General features: G+C 45.3%; 2 protein-coding genes and 1 long non-coding RNA gene across 8 annotated transcripts in view; 2 read left to right on the plus strand and 1 right to left on the minus strand.

Moving 5' to 3' along the window:
• The first annotated feature begins 7 nt into the window (after positions 1-7).
• Positions 8-18,179, plus strand: RNF8 (ring finger protein 8). 4 transcript variants are annotated; one of them, XM_064446005.1, is made up of 8 exons: positions 8-229; positions 3,126-3,254; positions 4,790-5,530; positions 6,674-6,736; positions 7,557-7,646; positions 8,802-8,909; positions 14,725-14,936; positions 16,826-18,179. In XM_064446005.1, the coding sequence occupies exons 1-8, from the start codon at positions 140-142 to the stop codon at positions 16,863-16,865; spliced, it is 1,473 nt and encodes a 490-aa protein (XP_064302075.1). In that variant the 5' UTR covers positions 8-139; the 3' UTR covers positions 16,866-18,179. The 4 variants fall into 4 exon arrangements, with proteins under 4 accessions (XP_064302075.1, XP_064302071.1, XP_064302074.1 ...); XM_064446001.1 differs by having other exon boundaries at positions 10-229; positions 14,725-14,929; XM_064446004.1 differs by having other exon boundaries at positions 10-229; positions 6,683-6,736; positions 14,725-14,929.
• On the minus strand, positions 15,064-20,580 carry LOC135312452 (uncharacterized). Its single transcript, XR_010371987.1, has 2 exons — positions 20,474-20,580; positions 15,064-19,413 (listed from the first exon to the last, which is right to left on the minus strand). It is a non-coding gene; the product is annotated as an uncharacterized LOC135312452 (long non-coding RNA).
• A 37-nt stretch (positions 20,581-20,617) lies between these two features.
• Positions 20,618-25,200, plus strand: part of CMTR1 (cap methyltransferase 1) — a 33,716-nt gene continuing 29,133 nt past the window's right edge. Inside the window, exons 1-2 of one of the 3 annotated variants that reach the window (XM_064445999.1) lie at positions 20,618-21,031; positions 22,407-22,538. In XM_064445999.1, the coding sequence (XP_064302069.1) occupies positions 22,412-22,538 (127 nt within the window). In that variant the 5' untranslated portion in view covers positions 20,618-21,031; positions 22,407-22,411. Of the gene's footprint in view, positions 21,032-21,228; positions 22,135-22,406; positions 22,539-25,200 lie in introns of those variants that run through there. The other 2 variants (XM_064445998.1, XM_064446000.1) reach the window with 2 other exon arrangements.

Raw genomic sequence — 25,200 nt, forward strand, 5'->3', positions numbered from 1 at the left:
GTCTTCCTGCGCTCCAGGTTCGATTAGCCGGACTGTTGTGCAGTGCGTCACCCTCACCCGTCTCTCGCGAGGCGCCGCCGCCGCCACCGCCGTTGCAGTGGCGATTGCTCCCGCCTGTCGCGGCGGGCGGGCGCGCGCTATGGCGATGCGGGGAGCCTCGCGCCTGGCGTGGTGCCTCCGGCGGGTCGGGGCCAGCGGCGGCTGGCTCCTGCTGGAGGCCGGCACCCAGGTGAGCCGGGCCGGGCCCCCCGAGGGGGCGGGTGGGCGGCCGGAGCTCGGCCATTGGTGCCGCCCGGGGCGGGGCGGCGGGGGAGCGTTACCAGCGCCGCAGCCCGGTGGTGGCCTGCGCCTTCCCGGTCCCGCGCGGGGCGGGGGCGAGCGGCCCGAGGCGCGCTTTGTTCGGAGCCCCGTTGTTCCTTAGTGGCTTTCTCGAGAGGGAAGAGCCCCGCCCACTCCCGGTTAACGAGCGGCGGCCGCCGATCGCCGTCCGGGGCAGCCGGCCCGGCCCGGCCCGGCCCTGCACTGCCCGGGGGGGCTCTGCCAGCCGCCGCTCCCGCAGGCACCGGGCCGGGGGGCACCGGCCGGGGTGGGCGCGTTGGGCCTCGGTGGAGGGCGAGGGCGAGCGGTTGAGCCTAATTCGTAGAATCGGAATCATTAAGGTCGGAAAAGACCTCTAGGATCATGAAGCCCAACCGTCAACCCGACACCACCATGGCTCCTCAACCATGTCACGAAGTGCCGCGTCAACACGTTTTCTGAACACCTCCAGGGGTGGTGACCCCACCACCTCTCTGGGCAGCCTGTTCCAGTGCCTGACCATTCTTTCAGTAAATAAATTTTTCCTGACATCCAATATAAACCTGCCGTGATGCAGCTTGAGGCCATTTCCTCTCGTTCTATTGCTGGTGACTTGGGAGAAGAGAACTTTGCAAAGTCTTTGGTTGTTAATCTGATTTAACGCAGCCTTGTATTTAAATTGGAGTTGTTTGTGTGATGGTAACGTAAGTGGTGGGGAGGGACATCCTCAGCCTAATTAACAAGGTGATGCTTTGTTGAGGTTAACTACATAACATATTTCAGTTTTTCGGCTTAAGTCATTCAGGTGTAAATGAGGTCACATTCTGAATCTGTTTCAGTCACATTTCGGCATGGTACCGGGATAGCCCTTTTTCCATGGTTGTGATTTTTAGCCCACAGGGGTCCGTGTGCGCTTCCCTTGGTTTCCAGTAGGCAAAAGTGGGTGCTGAGGTTGGGGTGCTGCGCGAGCGTTGCTGCTCTGGTGGTCAGGATCAGGAAGTCAGGTGTTGTGGGTTCATGCTCTCTCTATTCCTTTGGGCTTAGGCATTGCAAAAGGTACCCCTCCTAACTCACCTTTCGGTGCCAGGCAACTCTTCAAGCAAATGTGTAGTTTTGTTGCCCTCCCGTCAGGGATTTGAAGCCATGAGGGGTGCAAATGTTATCAGTGAAGGACTTGAGTTAATACATCTGCAAAATGTGCAGCCAGGGCTCTGCTAATTGTGCAATCTCATTGAAGGTGTTACTACTCCGATTGTCTGCACAGCCCTACATTCCTTGTCACAGGCAACAGGGGGACTGACAGCATCCTGGCACTGCAGGTGTGCCAGGCCACAGGCTGGTCTGTTAGCACAAACTGCTTTCACTGGGGATTTAAATGTCAGAGCCAAACTGCACTGCTGAGGTGCGGGGACACGCTGTGGCCTGCTGGTACTGCTGCTGGGCAGCAGCGAACTCCAGCGGGTGAGTAGTAATGTCTCAGCCCCACAACGCAGTTTGCTCAGTGAACTGGATCAAGGGGAAGTTTTGTGACTGGCCCAACTTGGTCTTGCTAGTATTAGTGCAGGAGGCTGCACAGACGTGTGTGACTGGGCACCAAGAACCGTTCATGTGAGTTCAGCATGTCTGTTGCAACTTCAGGGACAAGTGCAAAGCTGAGTTTATAACTGAATCTGCCAGAGTCTCTGTACTTCTTACGTCTGCAATCTGTGTTGACAGAATGCTAATACGTATGAAGCATTTAAGAGGCAGGGATCAAATATGGTTAAGTTTGCTTTCATGATCTTAGTTTGCTTCCTTGCATTTGGTATGACATGGGAGTCCGAGTTCTTGCTTTCAATTCGATGTGAGACCTGCTCACGTAATGTGTAGTGAACGGACTTTTCTTCACTGCAGCATCTTGCCATTTTGTAATATTTGGAAGGTGTGATGCAAATGAGTTGGGATTGCAGGGGAAAAGGAGGGCAGCCTTCATCTAAGGCTACATTGGATCCATGCGGTTGTCTAATGATTTGATAAGCTGACTGAAAACTTGGGCCATGCACAGATGAATAAGAAAATTGTGTGTGATTATCAGACCTTGCAAAGGAGGCAGTGGAGGGCGGGAGAGCAGAGCTGTGCTTTAAATGGCAGTCTACAATTAGATCAGATTTAATAAGATACTGTAGAACGGTATGATTAAATTATGCCCCTTCATCCAAAGATGCTATTAGAGTCTAATCAAATTATTTAGATCACTTTCACTACTGGTTATGAACTGCACGTAGCTTAGTTTCTGAGCATTAAGATTGACGGCGTGATTTACAAAAGTATTGCACATTTAAAGCACCGTTAAATGTGGGGTTTTTTTAATGGCAATTTTCTGGGCTATTTTTCCCTGCATCTTTCCTGTTTACAGACAGTTGAACAGATGCAACTAGCAAAAGAAGGAGGTAAGAAGTAATCTTGTGAGCAGTTGTACTGGTTTGAAAAAACGGTGTTTAGTTAATTAATGAATAAGGTGGGACATGGATGGGTTGAGAGTGACCTTGAGCAGCTTTGCTGCTGACGAAGATTTCCATGAAACCAAGGCTGTAACCTGCCTTAGAGCAATCAAATTTTCCTCGGTGGCAGAGAAAGACGATAATTCCAACTTTGTAGGTTTCAATTTTCTATTTACTCTTGAATTTAGATGCAAAAAGAAAAAAAAAATCATACTATCCTGAACTCTTTGGGGAAATAGCTCTAAGACGCTAATCTAGATAGATTTCTTCTGTACTTGAATCAAAACTGTATAAACTGAATTTACCATGTCATTGCTGATTGCAGTTACTAAACTACTTTATTTTTAGGTAACTATAGGCCGAGGATTAGATCTCACGTACCAGCTGGTGTCAAAAACCTGTCCCTTGATGATCTCTCGTAAGCACTGTGTTTTCCAGCAAAATGCAGAAGGGCAGTGGACTGTCAAGGATAACAAGGTACAGAGACTGGTTACAGACATTGTACTCTGAGGTTCACTGAAGAGAATGCCCTGTTTGGGCTCAAACAATGTATGGGCTGTGATATAACACAGTGTAAGTGTGGTAGAAGGTCCGTGGGAACGTGTCTTGCCTGTTATGCACTTACAGCAGGAAGCTTCAGTCTGCTGCAATTGGGATGCAAACCAAATTGCTTCATGTAGATCTGTCTCTTGGTTTAGCATTTTTCAGGCAAGTGTAGTATTGCCAAGGGAACTTTGCAGTCTGTGAACCTGTTTTGTGTTACTCTCTTAAAAAAAAAGCCTATGAATTTTGGCAGTATTCAAGAGAGTAATGTTAATGTTCTTGTATTGCTAATGAAAGGATAAACTGATATTCCTTATTGTAGTGATACAATTGCTTTAATTGAAATCACCTACAGCAAGAATCTATTGTTAGAAAAACCTCGCTTCATGTTACGTTCAAGTGAGTGTCTTCTGAAAGTCCTCCTCAGCTGATTAGAATGAAGTGTTGATGTCAGCGTCCTCAGCTGAGTCTCACTTTGACTTCAATAATCTGGGTCTTATATCATGGTCCCTCCACTGTCTCATTTAGGCCCAAAACTAGAATCAGTAACTTGCTTTAAAACAGCACTGGTAAAGCAGAAATGTTTGATGTGTTGAGCAGATGTGAAGGATGTTTGGATCAACAGCAGATTAGTCAGAAGGAATGGAGTGGCTACTGTTAAAATTACACTGCTCTTAAACAAAACTGTTGCAGTACCTGTATAAACTTGAAGACTATCAGGTTTAGCATGATTGGAAATATCTATAGTAGATTAGCTGCTAACACTTGTTCTGTGTTATCACTGCTACTGTTTTGTCAAGTTGGTTTATTGAATCTCTTTGAGATACATTGGTTATTAATGATTCTGCAGCTCATCTTGAGCACAGATCAGTTTTGCTGTCTTTTCAGAACTATTTATTGAGCTAGTGTCTAATTTAAAAACCTTTTTTTTGCTTTGAACATTATCTCTAGAAGAACATTCTCCTTGTTTATATTCTCCCTGTATTTATGGAGAACTGTCTCTTGTTTTTTCTTTAAGCAGCATAAGCTGTGTTCCTTTTTATTTTCTAGTTTCTTGAATTTCAGGTGACATTGTCAAGAGTAATTACTGCAATATTCTGTGTTCTTGATGATGATCTGTTGCAGACTCTTTTTATTGGTTAGTTCTTATTTCTGAAGCTTTTGGGCAGTTTTTTCCCCTTAGGGTTCATTCTTCTCCTGCTGCACAAGCGCATATGTTAATGTTGTTCTTAGTGCTTATACATAAAATCTGTAATGCAGGAATAATGCACAGTAAATAATATAATGCAATAATTGTAATAAATGGAACACTAAGCCAATAAATTGGATATAGCAAGGTTTATTTAAAGAGGTGGCTTGTTCTGATTGCAACACTGAAGAGGTTGGATATGTTTACAGTTGCCAGAAATAACTTGCAGAGGACTCTGTAACTGCATATTAAATTTTGCTGAATCTCTGTTGGTTGGCAGAGCCTAAATGGAGTCTGGCTTAACAAACAGCGCCTGGATCCCTCAAAAGCCTATCCTATCACTGAAGGAGACCGTATCCAGTTGGGAGTGCCTTTGGAAAACAAAGAGACTGCTGAATATGAGTATGAAGTAATTAAAGAGGAGTGGGAGAAAATCAGACCCTTTTTAGCCCAAAGGAATGACCTGGCGAAAGCTAAGAGTTCAAGAACTAAACGTAAATTTACTTTGGAGGAATCAGAGACATCTGGATCAGAAGGCCCTTCAAACTCCAGATACAAAAGAGACAGGGTGTCCTGTGACAATGAACATTTGGGTAGATCATGGGGACAGGTAGAAGAGGCCAAACAGTTAACAGAGAAGATGGATGTCAAACTGCCTTCTCCTGGACCAAGTGAGGAGGATACTGGTCCAGTGCGTAGTAGCCCTGTGCACTCTGAGAAAGCCGTGTCGGTCCCCCATAAGGACCAGAAAGGCTCTGGTCTTGCACAGTCATGGACTGGCTTGGAAATGCTGAGGAAAACTCTAGTAGATATAATGAAGTTAAAGGTCAAAGTGCAGGAGAAGCAGACAGCAGTTCTGAATGTGAAGCAGAAGCGCAGGAAGTGTGCTCAGAAGGAGATCCTGGCAATGGAGCAGGAGCTGCAGGAGCTGCAGGACCAGCTGTACATGGAACAAGAGCATCAGCAGCAGCAGGTGGAAGAGCTGGAGAGGACATTCTCTGAAGAGCAGCAGAAGGTAGAGGTATAATGGTGGTAATCTTTTTGGCCTGCATCTTTTCATTTTTATGGAATGACTGATATAAAACATTGATCCAAAATAAGATCTTGAACCATACAGTAACACAAATAATGTTTGTGTGAATTACTCCTGTTAAAATTGTCATGGAAGTATTTCACTTCCAGGCATGTGTACCAAAAGAAAGCGCAGAGACAGAAGGGATTGGGGCTGCATGGGGAATTAGGAAAAAGGTGCAAAATAATTTTAAAAAATACTTTTGCAAAGAAGTTCATTACAGCAAGATAGTAAAACATATCGGTTAGTAAAAAAGCATGGTTTTAAATAAAAAATCAAAAGTCTTTGCCTGATCTCCTGTGGTTACAGAGAGGACAAGCTGAAAAGTATTCACCTTAAGTGTGAATTTCTCTTGGTATATGGCTGAATTAATTTGCCAGTTTGCATGGCAAATCCATTCCCTTTCCAAGCAAGTGAATTATCATATGCCTTCATCCCTGGAGAGAGGGGGAATTTTTTTTTTCCCCATATTTTCAACAAACCCTTTCTTGCAATCTGTAAGTGTCTTCAAGCAGTATGTGTGTGTTAAATAGCTTTTTTAGATAAACTGAAGCCTTTCTATTTGAGGTTGTTCAAAATGTGGTTTAAAGGAAGTAAGAATTCATCGTGGAGTGAGTTTCATAATCCATCAGTTACTTCCTTTAAAATCTTTTGCTAAAGGCAAGATACCTGTATCAGAAGTACAGAAAGTCTGGAGTCATGTGCTTAGGCACGATGGGAAGTTCAGCTGGAGCCGTCGGAATGCCTGACCTCTTTGAATGTGCTCAAAGATAGAGTTGCAGCTTTTTCTCATGTTTAAGCTGTTGCTGACCTCTTTGCTTCTATGAATGTGCCAGTGCCTTTAAAGCTAGAATAACATGGAGGTGTTCCAAGTATGTGCTGTAACTGATATATCCATTTTACCTCTTCACAGTAAATGACAGCTCGAATTTCTGTCGTACATGTGTCATGCTAGAGTGGGACTTCTCAGGGTTTGCTGAAAACCAGCATTGTTTCTTTAAACATATCCTCTAAAGAGAACGTGCAAAGTCATCAGTTTTTGTCCCTTGCTTTCTTAAAGTCTTCTTATTTTTTTTTCCCTTCCTCCCCCAGGGAGTAAAGTGGCAACATGGGGAAGAGAATCTGAAGGAGCAACTGGCCCAGGTCCTGCAAGAGGCAAGTAGTTATGAGTCTAGGTTTGGTCTAACTGTAACTCAGATATTTAAATCTTCCTTACTGCTGTGGCTTCTTGGTAGAAGATGAGGACTTTGCCTTAGGTGCAGATTGGATGATCTTCATCTACAGACCAAATTTCTGTCAAAAAGTGGCAGACCTCGCTTTGTGGGAGATGCTATTTGCCAGCAAATACTGTGAGAATATGCACTCACTTTGAAAGCATTAAGTAGCTGCAGTGACACCCCCACCCCCTGCCACGTGAATTTGGCCCTTGGGCTGGTGGGCTTTTTTGTGAGGTCTGTGTGCTGGGCATCTGTTTTGGGAAAGCTGTTTTGGCAATTTTAACTAAATGAAAAAAATTTCACTCTTGGTTAGGAATGTGTTTGAGAGAGACTGCCACACACTTAGGTTTCCTAGGCTTTTTCCAAAGCCCTTTCCTTTTGGACAGCTGATCTGAAAACAGCTTCAGGTAATCCTGCATATGGTGATAGTTATTTGTGATCCTTATGTGTCAAATACCCCTTGATACTCAAACGTGCTCAAAATGGTGACCTAAAACCTAACTGAAATGAAAGAGTAACTTAGGAGAGGGAATAAGAACTTCCATGACACTGGGAAGGTCATAAAAAACTGGCACGACATTCCAATTTTAAGTTAAGGCTAAACTGCCTTAGCACCCCAACTCATATAGACATGTGTTGCTCTTTTAGGAGGAGATTAGGAGAAATGGGTATGCTAAATCTCATGATTATGCCCATGTATATTTAATAGGATAGCTTATGATGGCACTCTTGTAATTTCTGGGATGGTATTGTTATAGCATCATGCTTTGATGGAAGAACTGAGCCGTAGTAAAAAAGATTTTGAGGACATAATTCGAGCCATGAATAAAGAACTGGAAGAAACCAAGGTAAGAAATAACTGAATTCTCAGTTTTATTCATAAGTGAAACATGATCTGTTACAGCAGAGGAAATAGTTTATTTAACATTTGTCTTGACTGTACTTTGTGTCCCATAGTGAAAAGCTCCTGTATTTTGAGATGGCAGCTGACTTTAGTTTCCAGGACTGGGGGAGGATACACCTTGCCCTGTTCATAAATTAGTGTTGAATAGTCATTATTAGATCTTTCTTAATCATAAAGAAAGCCCAGAGCACCTGAACTATGTGGTGTGCAGGAGAAATGACCCCATTCCACCCTTACTCTAAACAAACAAACAAAAAAGGGCGTGTTTGAAAAGTGAGGTTCTTCATTTTCAGTTAGAGTGCCTTCAAGTAAAACCGCAGTGTTCCAGCAGTCCTACAAGGGAGCGTAGGACTGAAACAATGTGGAATTTGAATAATGAATGAGATAAGCCACATTTCTTCCTGTCCTTGACATAAGGTGATGAGTGGAAAATAATTAAGAGAGCCTTTCCTTTGTCTTACTCTTGGAAATTATTACATTATCCCCCTCTGGCTGTTTGCTTTATGGTTTTTTAATGTTGTCTTTGTAACTCTGTTGCTGTTTCAAGTATAGCTTCAGTTGGAAGAGTTTCTCTGTTATTTTTAGAAGATAGAGCAGATACCTAGGAGCCTAATTCAACTCCAAAAAAAAAAATACTGGGCAGTTAAATGCAAGTAAGCACTTTAAATTCTTATGCTTCATTTTTTTAATATTTGAGATATTTTGTCTGTTGGGTGTTTTGCTCTTTACATCAGTCATCAAAAGAACTGTTCTGTTGACTTAAGCCAAACGCATGCCAGGAAGAGGTTGAAGGAGATTCTGCAAAGATTGATCTAGCTGGTAGTTTCTTTAGGCTGAAGGGAATTTTGGTAATGGCTGCTGTTCTTGCTTGTAAGTTCTCTACAGTGGGTGGGAGTACTCTCAATACTGCCTTGACTACAAAGAGGAGAGAGGTTACAGATCTGGGTATATAATAGACACAGACTTGACATGTGGAGACTTGTACCTGTGTGGTTTTCTACTTGTACTACCTTCCTCTGCACACATGCTTCCTGCCAATTATATATTGAGTAAAACTTTGTTCTGTGCTGATACGTGACCATATGTACTTTTCCACTAGGAGGAGAAGGAAAAGGTGAGAGCCCAAAAAGAAGAGGTGTTGAATCAGATGAATGATGTGTTGGAGAATGAGTTGCAGTGCACAATCTGTTCTGAGCACTTTATTGAGGTATGTTTAAACCGGTATGGGATAGCCAGTGAAGAAGAGACTTGAGAAGCTTTCCCTAGTTCTACTAAAACAACAGTCCAGCTTATTTCTTTACTTTGCTAGTTGAACAGCCCGAACAGACCCACAGTGAGTTGTGGGTGAAGGTTGGTCCAGAAAATCCATTCTGTCTGCCCTAACTCTTCTGGGCAGCAAGTTCAGCTTTAATGTCTCCACCTGCATGGAGATGAGTGCTTAATCCTAAGATGCATATAGGTTTGCAGCAGTTTTGGGTGTTTTTGAAGTGGTGCTCTGAGCTGCGGCTGCCAGCCTGCTTGGGGAAGAATGATTTTGTAGTGGACCTTGCTGTAAGTGAATTAGGGTTAGACTGCTTCAGCTTTATATATAGTAAGAAGTTAGGAAAGGGAGGTGCAGTGTTCAGTCAAGTCCTGAACCATTTCTATTGCTCAGATAAACTCCTTCTTTGAGAAATTGGCCTGCTTTCATTTGATTCTAGAAGTGGTAGGCTATGCCTGAAAAGAAGACTGTTATTTTGTCGGTGAGGAGCACAGCAGAAGCAAGGGCAAGTCCCGTGGCTCAGTGCTAGATCGGGGCAGGCAAGGCCGTTCCTTGTACCTGAGAAGCCCGAGGGTGAGCAGAGTGACCCGTCAGGAGCCGGCAGCTCTTGTGAGCAAGGCTGATGTGCACCTGACGGAGTGTGGGGTGTTGCCAGAAGCAACGGTGGGAGGTTTAAACAAGCCCTAGGGAGCACGAGTGACCAGGATGGGCAAACAGAGCATGGTGCATCAGAAGGGCATGGGGTGGCAGTTTGCGTGGCAGTTCGTGCAGGCAGGGTGAGCAGGAGGGATGCCGCAGCCCGCTTGTAGGTCTACAACTCAGGCAAGTGTTTTGGTCTCTGGCAAAATGGTGGGTACTTGCCTCAGAGCTAAAACTACTGTTTGTGCAGCAAAAGCCCCTGAGATGTCAGACGCATCCACCCAGACAGGTCTGGTAAGAAAGAAAACATCAGTACAGGCAGTGGGGTGCGGCAAATGCCCAAACCCCTCTCCTGACGAAAAGGTAGGTACCAGCATGAGGTGTGCACAGGTTGACGACCTGTTACATCAGGTGGCTGAAGTGCAGGAAACAGTTAAGAGGCTGCACAGTATTAGAGGAGCTGAGGCAGAGATAGACAGGTGGTGTCAGAATCTTGTTCCTGTGGCAGACAACTCTGAGAATGAGGCACTGTGGACGCTGGTTACTCACAGAAGCAGGATTCCACATCAGCCTGCACCCTCTGCCATCACAATCAGAAACAGATACGAAGCCTTAACGACTGAGGACACCCATGAGCAAGATCTGCAAAGTCCCCCGCAAGGGGAAACTGTACCAGCAACATACAGCGGACATAGTAAAAAGAAACAACGAGCGCTCGTGGTGGGTGACTCTCTGTTGAAGGGTTCTGAGGCACCCGTCTGCCGACCTGACAGGGAGTCACGAGAGGTATGCTGCCTTCCAGGAGCCAAGGTCCGAGACATTGCCGAGAGGGTGCCACAACTCATCAGGAAAACAGAGTGCTATCCACTGCTACTATTTCATGTAGGCATGAACGACACTGAGAGCCGTAACCTGGGTAAAATCAAGGAAGACTTCTGAGCCCTGGGGGAGCAAGTGAAAAACACTGGCGCCCAAGTGATCTTCTCTTCCATTTTGCCAGTTCGAGGGAAGGGAGCAGCCAGAAACAGGCGCATAATGTATATCAACTCCTGGCTACGTGGCTGGTGCCACCGTCAGGGATTTGGCCTTTATGACAATGGGGCGTTCTTCAGTGACTACAACATGCTAGGGAGGGATGGAATCCATCTGTCTAAAAGGGGTAAGGTAATCTTCAGCAGTAGGCTGGCTAACTTGGTGAGGTGGGCTTTAAACTGAAGGACTTGGGGGTGGGATCCGTTGCAAAAATGCTCACACCAGCACGTCCAACAGGGGGGTAAGTCAGGCCAAGCAGTGTGGTGATAAAGGTTCCTTAGCTTTCTCCCAAGAGGTGAAACAGAACAGTAATCACCTCAAGTGTATGTATACAAATGCACACAGTCTAGGAAACAAACAGGAGGAGCTGGAGCTCCGTGCCCACTCAGAAGGGTATGACATCATAGGAGTAACTGAAACACGGTGGGACAACAAAAATGACTGGGGGATCGCAATGGACGGTTACAGGCTCTTTCGTAAGGACAGACGGGGTAGAAGAGGTGGAGGAGTTGCACTCTACATTAAGGGAAACTTCAAATGTATTGATGTCAACTATGGCGATTGTGACTGCTCTATCGAATGCCTCTGGGTTAAAGTCAAAGGGGTCGTCTCCAAGCAGGACCTCACAATGGGCATCTGCTATCGATCTCCTAACCATGATGACGATGCCAATGAAGCGATATTTGGGGCACTAAAGCAAGCTTCTGGCCAACAGAACCTGGTCCTGATGGGTGACTTCAGCTACCCAGACACCTGCTGGAAGAACAATACGGCAGCTCGCATGTCATCCACCAAGTTCCTGGAGCGTAGAGAGGACTGTTACCCGATACAAATGTTAGGTGTGCCAACCAGCAGTGAGGCACTGCTGGACTTGCTATTCACAAACCAAGAAAGCCCGCTTTGTAATACCTCGGTTAGTGATAGCCTTGGCTGCAGTGACCACCATATTGTGGAGTTTGGGATCCTGCTGAGTGTGCTGAAGGTCAGCTCTAAGACAAGGGTTCTGGATTTTAGAAGAGCAATCTTCAGTTCACTCAGGGCTCAGCTGGGAGGGATTCCATGGGAAGCTTCCATGGAAGAGAAAGGAGCTAGTGAGCGCTGGGAGTTCTGCAAGAACTCTCGATTGGAAGCACAAAGCCAATTTATCCCCTACAAAGGAAAGGGAAGTAAGCGGAGCAAGAGGCCCCCATGGCTCAACCATGACCTCCTGGGTCTACTCAAATCCAAAAGGGAAGCATACCAGAGATGGAGAAGTGGAAGATTATCCATCGAGAGCTACAAGGGCACTGCCACAGCGTGCAGAGATGCAGTTAGGAAAGCAAAAGCCCAGCTTGAATTGAAACTGGCTGTAGATGTCAAAAATAACAAGAAACGTTTCTTCAGACGTGTCAACCATAAGCACAAAAAGAAGGAAAACATAGGCCCACTGTTAAACGGAAAAGGAGAGTCAATCACCAACGATGCTGAAAAGGCAGAGGTCCTCAACACCTTCTTCACCTCTGCCTTCACCAGCACTGCTGGGTCCCAGGCTTTGGGAACAAAATTGCCGGTTGATCCAAACACCGACCCACCATCCGTGAAGGAAGAGTTAGTACATGAATGACTACAGGAGCTTGACCCCTACAAATCAATGGGCCCTGACGCCCTCAACCTGAGGGGTTGAGAGAGCTGGCTGACATCATCGCAAGGCCACTCTCCATAATCTTCGAGAAGTCGTGGAGAACGAGGGATGTCCCAGAGGACTGGACGAAGGCAAGTGTTACCCCCATCTACAAGAAGGGCTCGAGGGAGGATCTGGGTAACTATAGGCCCATTAGCCTTACTTGAATCCCTGGGAAAGTTATGGAATGAATCCTCCTGAGGGCCATCACAAGTCAAATGAAGCACGTGATTGGGAAAAGCCAACATGGCTTCACTAAAGGCAGATCGTGCTTGACAAACCTGGTGGCCTTCTATGACAAAGTGACTTGCCTGGTTGACAGGGGGCGGGCAGTGGACATTGTCTACCTGGACTGCTCCAAGGCCTTTGATACGGTCCCCCACAGTGTCCTCCTGGAGAAATTGATGTGTTATGGCCTAGACAAGTGGTCTGTGCAGCGGGTGGGGAACTGGCTGACAGGCCGCACCCAGAGAGTGGTGGTAAATAGCTCTTTCTCAAACTGGCAACCTGTCACAAGTGGAGTCCCCCAGGGATCAATACTGGGCCCAATGTTATTCAATATCTTCATAAGTGATCTGGATACGGCATCAAGTGTAGCCTGATGAAGTTTGTGGATGGCACCAAATTGAGTGGGGAAGTAGGCACTCCAGAAGGGAGAGCTGCTCTGCAGGAAGATCTGGATAGGCTGGAGGAGTGGGCCAGTAAGAACCTTATGAAGTTCAACAAGGACAAGTGTAAGGTCATGCACCTGGGAAAACATAATGCGGGAGTGCAGCACAGCGTGGGATCCACCTGGCTGGAGAGCAGCTCTGTGGAAAGGGACCTGGGGGTCCTGGTGGACAGAAAGCTCAACACGAGCGAACAGTGTGCTGCTGCAGCCAAGAAAGCCAACAGGATGCTGGGTTGCATCAAAAAGGGCATCACCAGCAGAGAGAAAGAAGTCATTATCCCACTCTACTCAGAGCTTGTCAGGCCACACCAGGAGTACTGGGTACAGTTCTGGTCCCCGCTCTACAAAAAGGATATGGACAGGCTGGAAGGGGTCCAGAGAAGGGCCACCAAGATGATCAAAGGACTGGGAAGCCTGCCGTACGAGGATAGGCTGGGAGAGCTGGGTTTGTTCAGCCTTGAGAAAAGGAGGCTTAGAGGGGGTCTCATCACCGTGTACCAGTACTTAAGGGGTAGCTAAGAGGAGATGGAGACTCCCTTTTTACAAGGAGTCACACGGAGAGGACAAGGGGGAATGGACACAAGTTGCTCTTGGGGAGATTCCGACTGGACACAAGAGGGAAATTTTTCACAGTGAGGACAGTCAACCATTGGAATAATCTCCCCAGGGAAGTGGTTGACTTGGCCACATTGGACACCTTCAAGTGTCGTCTAGACTGTGCTCTTCCTAGAAAGGTTGGACTAGACGATCCCTGAGGTCCAACCTGGATTCTGTGATTCTGTGATTTCTGTTTGTGTTTGGTAGAACTTCAGTTTCATTACTTCCATTACTACTACAGGAAACCTGATATGTTAGCCGTGTTATAATGACTGAAGAGCCAGCTAAAATTTAGGTTCTGTTTTCTGAGTAATTGAAGATGTTCTTCTGCAGTATCTGAGGTTTTCAATAATTTATCCTTTTCAAAGTAGGGAAACTTATAATAGAATTTTTCTTGTCTGTGTTTCTGACTTGCTATGATCTACGGTGAATCCATTAACCAGTTTGTAAAACTTGTCTGCACTCTGGCATGGGAGAGTTTTTGTGTGTAACTGTAGTAGTTTAGCCCCAGCCAGCAACTAAGCACCATCCAGTGGGATGGGGGAGTGAATTGGAAGAGTAAAAGTGAGAAAACTTGTGGGTTGAAATAAAGACAGTTTAACAGGTAAAGCAAAAGCCGTGCATGCAAGCAAAGCAAACCAAGGAATTAATTCACTACTTCCCATGGGCAGGCAGGTGTTCTGCTTTCCTGGGGATGACTGGGCTCCTTCACACGTAATGTTTACTTGGGAAGAGAAATGCTGTAACTCCAAAAGTCCCCTCTTTCTGGTAAGGAATATCCCTTGGGTCATTTGAGGTCAGCTGTCCTGGCTGTGCCCCCTCCCAACTTCCTGTGTACCCGGCAGAGCATGGGAAGCTGAAAGTTCTGGACCAGTGTAAGCGCTACTTAGCAACAACTAAAACATCTCCACATCTTCAACTGTTTTTATGACAAATCCAAAACACAGCCTCATGCTAGCTAGTATGAAGAAAATTAACTCTATCCCAGCTGGAACCAGGACAGTAGCACCTACAAAAGGCTAAAGAAAACAAGCTTTGGGCTTCTTCCCACCCTTCCCTTGCAGGAATCGTTCATCTGATGTTTTTCTGACTTCAGTATTTTTTTTTCTGACAATGCTTGTGTGAGCATGCTCTGATAAGTTTCCTTCCTTTGGGTTCCACAGGCGGTCACTCTGAACTGCGCGCACAGCTTCTGTTCCTACTGTATCAATGAGTGGACAAAACGCAAAGTGGAATGCCCTATCTGCAGGCAGGAGATCAAATCAAAGACACGCTCTCTGGTGCTGGATAACTGCATTGACAGGATGGTAGAAAACCTGGATGTGGAAATGAAAGAGCATCGCCTGACCCTTATCAGAGAGCGGAAAGGTGAGAGGTGGGTGGATGTGGCATGATGAGTACAATCTCTCATTCCATCTATTTTGTACAACTTTCTTTGGCACCTATATACCAAGGAGATGCTCGAGGAATGCAGCAGAAGCACTAGAAAATCAATTTTAAGATAGGTTGTGTAACTCGCTTTATTATACAGTAAAATAAAATTAATAAAAAGTTTGGAAAAAGACTTTGGTATGAATTCCACAGTCAAGTGGGACAATTTTACTGTGTTAAGGGTTATGCTGTTTCAAAGAGATCACTAAATAAAAGCAAAACTATACAGAATGGTCCTTGAAAAAATTACCAGGCACCTTTTGATTAAACTATTGACTACATCATTGCAAAAACTCAGCAGAGCAGTGCCTGATGAGAAACTCTGAATTCTCTTTTATGTGCTAGATATGTGCAGTAAATCTCTGAAGGGAACATTGGTGTGTCATGTAAGTGTATCGCTGAACTGGCAGTTGCTCTACCATGTTAATTTTTGTGGCATTAAAGCCACTGTGCTTAAATGCATGATCTCTTGCCTAGTTGTAGCTAAAAGACTGCCTGACAAGTCATGGCATTAGGTAAAACTCCGGTATGGGGTGTTCTTGTTATGCTTCAGTTTTCCAAATTTGTTTCTAGAGCACTTGACACTGGTATCTAGGTGCTGAAATGTAGAAGTCTTTTCCTACTACCCCTTAATAAATTTCTGTTGCTGAGTTCCCTTAAGTAATTGTCTTGTTTTCCCGTCATAGAGGTGAGCGCATGATCCTTCATTTTGCAATGTGTCAAGCCTCTTACCTAATGAAAGGTGCTTTTGAAACGTTCCCGATTCTCCATGGTGACACAGAACAATGTCACTAAGCAGTGTTAGTTCAAACCTGAAATCATAACTTACTTAACCAACTCAGTCTGATTCCCTCAGGAAAGGCTATGCTGTACAGAGGCTGCCCAGCTCGGCTTTGTGAATTGCTCTCAACCTTTGCAGAACTGACACTGCTCTTGTGTAACATGTGCAGCTGCAGAGTATGCCATAGCACTACTGAAATATCTCATCAGGTAGCTAATGGTGATGAGATGAAGTGGTGCCTTCGTTGGAGCCCACTTCATTTCTGTATGGTAAACCCGTGGTCTTCACGCTTGTTTGAACAAAAAGGAAATAAGCTCGTAGCCTATCATAAGTGATAGATGCTCTAATTATATAAATGACTATTAGGAAATCATTTAGCTTCACCATGACACACGTTACACACTTAAGGAGGAAGGGTGAATTGTTTCTGTGCAGTCTTTTTAATCAGTGATGGAAACATTTTGATTGAGGTGAAGATAACCACGTGTCTATTTAAACATGAATTCCTAAGAATAAAACAGCTGAAAGAGAAGTAATGATGAAAATGGCACTTGAGAACCTCAGTCAGAGCTTCCCAAGAAGCCCTTCCCAAGAGCCTTAGTAGAATGGATACCAGTAGGTAAGCTTGCAGTCTTAAGTGTATGGAGGTTTTGATGAGGCTATAAGTGTCCTGAATAACCGTTACTTGTTTGAGAGCTCCTTACCATATTTTGTTCCTTTCCTCTTTCTTACCTGGCAAAGTACTGTAACAGTTAGCCACTTCCATTGCCAGTTATGTGTCAGCAAAGGGATGGAGAATGTCACCTTCTCATCTGTGCTATCGTAACAGGAAGAGACATACAGGAAACTTAAGAAAACAAACAAACAAAAACCCCAACCCTTTGTTCTTTTAACGCTGAAAATTGAAAAGAAAAAGGCCTGTGCCCTGCAGCTTCAAAGACCTATTGAAAACTGACAGTGAAGGGCTGTAAGTTTCAAAGAGAACTAGTAATGTAGCATTTGTGGGTACAGTGGTCACCGCTAACTTTTGCATTTGTGTGTTTTGAATGCAGAGAAACAGAATGTGTTGGTGAAACCAGCCACAGACAATGACAGCAGTGTAATTTCTTCCATCTACTCCATCTTGTCGATGAGCAGCTGTGACAGTGAGGACTCTGAGGAGGATTCTTACTATCGTGAAAGCTACTACATGATCTAAACACTGCTACTGCAGTCCTGTTTGCCCATGTGCTGCCCAGAACCAGCCTAATGGTGTTTGGTTGACTGCTGCTGGACGAGTGGACTGGACATCTGGAAGGACAGACTCTGAAGACGTGGGAGCTGAGAACTAGCAGCATTTGGAATTACCTTATTTTTAAGATGAATGTAGAGAAGCTTGATCTCAAACAAAATTGGGATTGTGAGAGAACAGGCTACCATTATGCTAGATGGTTGACATACAAAGCCTAGGCTTCCATGATCACTTGTGACCTGCTCGGTGTCATGTAACAGTTTGTATGTGTCACTGCCCTTTCCTTAGTGAATGACATGTTTAAATGTGTACATCGGCTTCCCTTATTTCAGGCAGCAGAAGGGATGGCCCAAGCTATTTGAGAACTTGGCCGCCATCACCAGCAGGCAGTAGAGGTATATCAGCAAAAAGTGCCAACGTGGGTTTTCCTCTCAAATTTCAGAGTGGCTAGAGTCATCCCAGGCCTCCGGCAGTAAAGGTAACAAAGGTTGGGTTATGGACCCTATCAGTCTTAAATGCTTAAAAGCATTGTACGCTGAGCTGCTGGCCATCCATTTTCTCTGTTGATGTTACTCATTTTCTGTTAGATAGGGATGGAGAAGATTAAATTTTCCAGAATTTCTTAGCTAGTGCTCTTTTCATATAGTGTCTGTCATTTGTTCCCTCTTCTGGTGTTTGCCTAAAGGGTTTTAGAATTGGGAAGGGCACATCCAGAAGTTATCAGCAATGACTTCAGAAACACATATAGTTATTGTCAGCAGCAGAGAGGAATCTCTGCCTCTTCAGAAGTGCTGCTATCTGAATTAGTGGAATGTCCTGTTGGCAGGGTAGGAAAGCAGCACTTGTGGGCAGCCACACGGCACAGAAGGAAGCATTTAGTTTTATTGTTTACAAAACAGTGCTGTTGAGCCGTGGGTTGTATCACCCTCACAGCAAATCACTGATCCCTAAGAGACTGAGCAAACCTTGCTTTGTCCTGTCATGAGCTTGTCTATGAAGTTCCATTCTCAGTGGCATATGCTTCTGACTTAGCTGTTACATGGAAAGGACTGTTTTACACTGTGAGAAGAGGATGGGGGAAGCCTTTCTCATCTGTGATATTTCTTTGGCTACTTGTATGTACTTTCTGTATTTATTTTGTTTAAGAAGGAAAATATAAATCCATTTCTGCATTAGTCTTCCTTGGTGCAACCACTGAGATTAATGTCTTCCTCCTAGTTGTCTTAGATTTTTTTGAGAAAACACAGACTATCTCATTTTGAGGACTCTGTTTCATGTTTTGATTGCTGTAAGCAGTGTGACTATTTTTAAGTTATTTGAAAGACTTGTGTATTGAGGAATTGGTAAAAGACAACCCAACTCTTCAAGCCTGTGGCTACCCTAACAGTAATTTAGTAGATACAATCATACCTCTTATCTTCTTCCACTAAAGAAAGATCCCATTAAAGAGGTGTGCAAATGATGATGCTGTCCTAAGGAAATAGTGCATTCTCTCAGATCTGTTTGGTAGGACTCAAACAGGGGGAGGTAGGCCTGATCTGTGGACCAGGCAACTTTCTTAAAATCCTAGTGTAAGGGTTTTTTTCTGAGGTAGTTGTTACATCTTGAGTTCTTCTCATACCCTTTTAATGTTCATTTTCTATATGTGCTTTTGAAAGGTTGTTTGGAGAATATATGCTCTCTAGGATGTCTGAGAGAAGTGGGTTCCTCAAAATGCTTGTGAAATAGGCTCACGTTGGAACAGGCATTCCCAATGAAGAGGAGTAGGAGGAAAATACTCTGGTTACCTAGGACTGCAAATTCTACTGTGTGTCTCTTCCCTGGTGCTGTGCTTTTCTTGCTTGCTTCATTTTGCTAAATATATTTATTTTGTTATGTTGGTGTTTGTGCCTATTGCAGAGAAGGATAGTGCTTCTCCTAGTAACAGAGTAGTTCTTCAGTGTGGTTTCTGAGTGTGTCTTCACTACAGTATGAAGAACTGAACCATTTCCACTGTTACCGGCAGGTGTGTAGTGTATAAAGGTCCAAGGAGAAAGGTTAAGTAATAACACTGTTCACTTGCAAAAGCATTTCACTGGCAAAAGCAGTTAATGAAGTTCCTCAGTAAAACTACTATCAGATACAGAGCTGATGACCAGACATACAGAAATGCCAGGCAAACTATTGAGGTTCTGGAGAAGATGCCCATATTTCTAACACTGTGCTCCTCTTTGGTCTAAGGTCTGGATCCTTTCTTCTACTTGATTGTACACTTGAATGTCCCCTTAGATATGTCATACTCTGAACTGTTACCTGTCTCAGGTTGGCATCAAGCACTTTCAGTCTTGCATCCAGGACTGAAGTTACAACTCCAGGCTCGTCACAGTTGATGCACAGCAGGCTTGGTGCAGGCTTGAGGCTTGTTGTTTTCTGTTGGAAGATAAATGTAATGTGGGGTGATAATCAAACACTTTCAGAGCAACGTATTGTTTATCAGCATCAGAGGAAGAGCTGGGAAGGGGTGCCAATGGATTGTGAAACGGGACCATCACTGAGGGATGGTGTGCTGTTTAGCTCCTGCAGATCTATGGCTTCCAAGATCAGTCTGACAATGGCTTTTCTCTTGCACATGTAATCTACCACATTAGTGCTCGGTGAGCCTTAGCAACGACTGTCATTTAACTTTGCAGAACATGTAACCGGCAATTTAATAATCCAGCCGTGTGCTCCCCTCTCCCCCCCCATTTAAGTGTTTTTTTTTCTTTTCCAAAGATAGGCTCTGACTAGTCGATGTTTTGCATCCTGCTCCTCGTCCTTCCCTTCTGCCACTCCCTTTTGCTGTAACTTCAAATACTCAGACACATACCTCGCAGCAATTGGATAATAATGAACTACACTTCCCATATAGTATACTCCTGTCTTTGGTGCTACCGTTCTGGTTTTTAAGATGAAGCATTTGTGCCTGTGTACTGAGCTGTACGCCCCAGGGTTTCAAGCTTAACGCAAAGCAAAAAACGGCTCAATTAGTGTTTGAAATCCTCATGACAAATCTGTAGATATGCATTAGGCTTTTATTGTGTGAAAAGATGTATCATCACCAGCCTTACAAAACCTGTTCTGGCTCGGCTCAAGTAACGGAGCTGTAGTTAGTTAATGGCGAAGTGCCCGCGGTGAGCAGTCTGCAAGCTTTCCTGTGGAGGCCTGTGCTGCCTGCAGGAGCGATGCCACGGGCAGGGCAGGGCAGGGCCCGGAGCGGGCTTCGGGGCCGGCCTGCGGTCACCGCTGCGAGCGGCGGGGCTGCTGGTGAAGGTCTCCTTCAGGAGCATAAAACCCCCCGTTTTTCTTAGAAAGTGCCACTTTTAAGGTAGGTAGTGAATTATTTGTGCGTTAACACACTTCACATACGTTTTTATATGCAATATATTTGCAAAAAGTATACGTAGGTAACATTTTACACAGAATTTTAGTATATTTTCACCCCAATGCTCACCTGCACCGGGAAGGACCGAGGCTGGGGCGCCGGCGTTGCTTAGCAACCGAAGGGGGCCGCCAGGCCCACTTCCGGGTCGGGGCTGCCCACCGCGCGCCTGGGTGGCGGCGCGCGCGGTGCGTCACTGTCGCGCGCCGGCGGGCCGGGGAGGACCCGGGGGAGGGGGCGGGGCGGGGCGGGGGCGGTGACGGCGGCGCCTCCGAGCGGGGAAACGAAACCGCCGGTGGCGGGGCAGGAACGGGCCCGTGTGTGTGTCCGGCGTTCCCCCCCCCGCCCCCGCCGGGCCCTCGGGACACGGAGCCGTCCGGAGCCGGCCCGCCTGCCCGCGCCCCACCGCCACCCTCTCCCCTCCCCTCCCCTCTCGTGTGAGTGCCGCCTGCTCCGGCAGAGCCGTGCCGCGGGCCCCGGTCCCGCCGCGCCGGTGTGGGTGCCGCGGGCGGCCGCCGCAGCTCCCGCCGGCTGCCTGCCTGCCAGCCCGGGGCTGGGGGGGGGCCGCGCCTCGGCCCGCCGCCGGTTTGCGCCGCCTCCGGTACCGGGGGGCTTCCGGGATTCACCCTCGTAAGCGGGAGGCCGGCGGCGGAGCGGCCCGCGGGCTGCGGCCTCGGAGCGGGGAGGGCTGGGGCCGTGAGCGGGGGTCGTGGGGTTGCTCCCCCGGGGGCCGGGGTGCTGCTGAGCTCGGGCTCGCTCGGCGCAGGTCGGAATCGAGCAGGAAGACGGATGCACCAAGAAGGGACCCTTAGTGGGGTGGGTTGGGAGGGTGGGGGTCTTCAGGGGGAGCTGGCGAAGTAGGAGTGTGTCAGCCGAGTAAGAGGGTATCTCAGAAGAAACAGAAAATTGCTCTCAGTTCGTTAGAGATGAGCAAGTGAGGGGAAAAAAAACCTGCTGAACTGACACAGGAGTAGATGAGTATGAGTTGTCTGTAGGCGAACATCTGGTGGAAGTGAAAAGGTGTCCTAGCCATAGCGCAGTGAACTCGTGGGGTGATTTTGCAGTCAGAGTCGTGGGGGAGAGTAAAGGAATTGGTCTTAAGGTGTCCTGGATATGTTTGTGGGAATAGGTTGGATAACAGAGGGTTCAAATCGGTGACCTGGGGAATCTTTTCTAGCCCAGCGTTCCTGTGTAGGATAATAAACACCGATAGGTTTTTATTGCTTTTTATCAATAGCAGGGAGGATTAGGTACTGCTCTAGGCATCTGTGCCTTTTTAATTTTCACCTGCTTTCCTGTTCCTTGGACCTTGTCCTCTGCAGGCCTTCCCAGCTGGCTTCTATTAACTCCATTTTAAGAGTTAATCCTTTTTCTGGGTTTATGTAAACTTTATTGGCCACATCCAGAAACTTGATATCTTGCCAGTGATAGCTGGTGAAAAACACAAACAGCCCCCACCTTAGGCACGCATATTTAATAAAGTTTTGCTATTGAAGTAATGTAAGAAAGCTCTTTTATTAATTAATATTTGCAGAGGTGAGGTCAGAGGTCCTCAGTCTCTTGTGAGAAATAGGTTCCGCCTTGTGTGTTCTCTGTTGGATTGGTCTTATTTCCTCATATTTTGGAGTGTTTGGATAAAATGAATCTTTGATTCAATACTAGTAAGCAACTGTCATATATTTAAGTTACCTAAGTATTGACGTCTGAGTTGTCTTCATCTGCTAGCATTAATGGTAAGTAGGTTGTAGAAATTATTTGAAATTCAAGTAATCGGTAATAGGGAAGTTTCTGTGTAGATTTCTTGTTTGTTTGGTTAGACTAGCTATTGAAAAAGGTAGGTTTAAAAGGAGGCAATACTTTTACCTAGAGCAAACTTAAGTTGAGAAGTATAATACTGAATAGTCCATAAAATGGTCTACGCTGCCATGCTGCTGCACCTTACCTTTCAGCATGCAGGAGAAAGTTAATTTGCTTAATATTTACCAAGTGTGATCATCTCTTTCAGCAAAAATGAAGAGGAGGACAGAACCTGAATTTAGCAGCCCCCAAAAGAAGCAGAAGAGGATAGAAGATTTGGGGTTGACTCTCAGTTCTACTTCAGATGACGAAACTCAGTTTAGTAATCGTACTACTCAAGGTAAGGTTGGAGATAAGGAATACGCTGCTGCAGGGAATCTAAATAATAACTGGGAATTAAACCCACATCTCCCAATTCCTAATTGATAGCCTGAACTTTAAGGGCATACTCTTTCTTTAGGAGAAAAATTGCATTATTTCTGTTCACAAACTTGGATTGGTGTGAATTTTTTTTAAGCTCTTTTAAAATCTTATGTGAACAGTTTGGTCTTGGAATTGTATGAATTGAGACGTAGGAAATAGAACTTGAAGTACATAAGTGCATGGTCCAAAGTGTAAAGATTCTTGTAGTATATGAGCAGCATTAATCTTTTAATTTTCTGTTTTGGAAACTTCCAGTAGTGAGGAGTTGTGGGTGTTGTGCCTTAAAGAAACATCATGATCCCTCATTGTTTAAAAAATAAAAGAAGTCAGTAATCTTACCACATTTTTTGCACATGGGAGATATTGAGATGAATCAAAGGGCAGGTTGATTGGGGCCCCTACATTGTAGTGCCATCTCTTTTCCTGGCTCAGTGGGATTTCTGGGGGGAGAGGGGAGTTGTGAGAGCTCCCCTCACAGGTGTTTGGTTTCAGAAAGAAAAACTGTTTCAGAGTTAAATAAATTAATTGTCCGCTTTTTTTCAAGTTCGAGTGTGCTTACTTATTTGGAGCTTGGGGCATACCAAAGATTAGGCAAGTGCCCTACACAACTGGTATCGCTGTTGCAGGGCACTTCACACGCTCCTGGGATGCTGCTTCAGGTTGCCCCATGGTCATGCCTGCTACTTTTGGGTCTTCAGATTTCCCATGGTCATAAAGCGTTAGTGAAAAGGGCCTGAACACACCTTGTGTAAATGAAAGGGGATGTGTATGGAAGATGAGTGGATCAGTTTGGGAGTAGTTGTAGTGACAGGGTATGGTGTGTGGACCTGTCTGGCAAGGCTGGAGGTGAGTGAGGTGGTTAGAGGTGCAGCATGTGAGAGCTGGGGTAGGGAATGCGCTGTGCACTCAGGGCTGAACAGAAAAATTCAAACCAATATTTTATTTTTTTTTTCTCTTGATTTCCATTTTGAGTTCATATATGGGTCAAAATAGGCTGTGAGTCTTAATGTTTAAGAAATAAGCTGGGAGGACAACAGTTGAAGGACAACGTTTTGGATAGGGTTAACTGTTTAGTAGTCTGTTATACCCACGGTGGTTTCTGATTAAAGAAAGAAGGTTGGGGAGAGAAAGTGATATGAGATCTGATCTCGGCTGAGCACAGCCTAGTAAATGTTAAAAGCAAGAAGAGTTATGAAGGGATTTTCTTGAGATTTATGTAGTGGGTGTTGTGTTTGAGGCACATTGTGAGCCTCTGGAAAATAAGACGTAGCTCAAAGGCAGGCAGCAAGTTAATTGAAGATCTGTATTGGAGAAACAGAGAGTAGTAACTGTCCCTAAAGCAAAATCCTTTGTGATCCTGTTCATATCCAAGAACTTTGTGAAGGAAAGAGAAATGTAGCTTGTGTGACAGACGTTTGAAAACCAAGATGGGTATGTAATATTGCAAACACAACTTAAACCATAGCCATCCTTGTCTTGAGCTGAAAGCCTCAGAGGCTGATACTGTAAAACTGTAGCATAGCAGTTATGTGGGGACACAAGTCCTGAATCTTAAAAGCTGATAGTCCAGCAACAAGGGTTGAGCACACATTGAAAGGATTTTAACTACAGTAGTGTATTTCATTATGGTGTCTTTCATTTTCACTTCACTTTCTTGTAATGGCCTTTCTTTACTAATTATCCAGTTGTTTCCTGTTACTTCACTGATGCTCAGTTTTCTGTAACAGGAAAATACAGAGATCTGTGAGTAGAGAGAGAAATAATCTGTGTTTTTTTTTCTTAAATCAGAAAAACATAGGAGAAATTCAGTCCTCCTTTCTAGGTGATTATGATGTTTCTTTTTCAACACTTCTGTGGAGCTAAATAATTACTTCTAAGTGATAAACAGAAAAAGATGAACTCTGTTAACAGTTTTCTGGATTATCTCGGGGCAACTTATGTAGTTCAACTTCTCCTAGTTGTATGAAGTAGCATAGAATGATTTCTAGCACTCAGCAAACAAGGGAGGCTCAAGAAGCAGAGGTCCAATGAAGAGCATGGCTGTGCCTGCTGTGGATTGCTCATACCGTTGTCTGTAGGGCCTGCCCCACAGCATTAACTGTAGTATGACTAATAAGGTGCTCAGCAAATTTCAGGAAGGAAATTTGTGCCATTGCTCCATCCTCATAGTGACACTACCACAGGAGAAGCGGAAGGACTTGGTGGGTTGTAGGGCCTCCCTTGCTACCCACCTGGTACAGAGCAGGCCATAAGACAAACGAATCATAGAATGGTTTGGGTTGGAAGGACCTTTAGAGGCCATCTAGTCCAACCCCCCTGCAGTGAGGCAGGACATCTTCAACTAGATCAGGTTGCTCAGAGCCCGACTCAACCTGACCTTGAATGTTTTCAGGGATGGGGCATCTGCCACCTCTCTGGGCAACATGTTCCAGTGTTTCACCACCCTCACTGTAAAAAAACTCTTCCTTATCTAGTCTGAATCTACCCTCTTTTAGTTTAAAACCATTACCCCTTGTCCTATCACAACAGGCCCTGCTAAAAAGTTTGTCCCCACCTTTCTTATAAGCACCTTTTAAGTA

The sequence above is a fragment of the Phalacrocorax carbo genome, chromosome 3 (genome assembly GCF_963921805.1).
Source record: "Phalacrocorax carbo chromosome 3, bPhaCar2.1, whole genome shotgun sequence".
In the NCBI taxonomy this organism is placed as follows: domain Eukaryota; kingdom Metazoa; phylum Chordata; class Aves; order Suliformes; family Phalacrocoracidae; genus Phalacrocorax; species Phalacrocorax carbo.

Excerpts from the sequence above, each read along its gene's own strand:
- RNF8 (XM_064446001.1), top strand. The coding sequence starts at position 140 with ATGGCGATGCGGGGAGCCTCGCGCCTGGCGTGGTGCCTCCGGCGGGTC. Across the intron at positions 3,255-4,789 it reads GGACTGTCAAGGATAACAAG|AGCCTAAATGGAGTCTGGCT; the intron begins GTACAGAGACTG and ends GTTGGTTGGCAG. Across the intron at positions 8,910-14,724 it reads GTTCTGAGCACTTTATTGAG|GCGGTCACTCTGAACTGCGC; the intron begins GTATGTTTAAAC and ends TGGGTTCCACAG.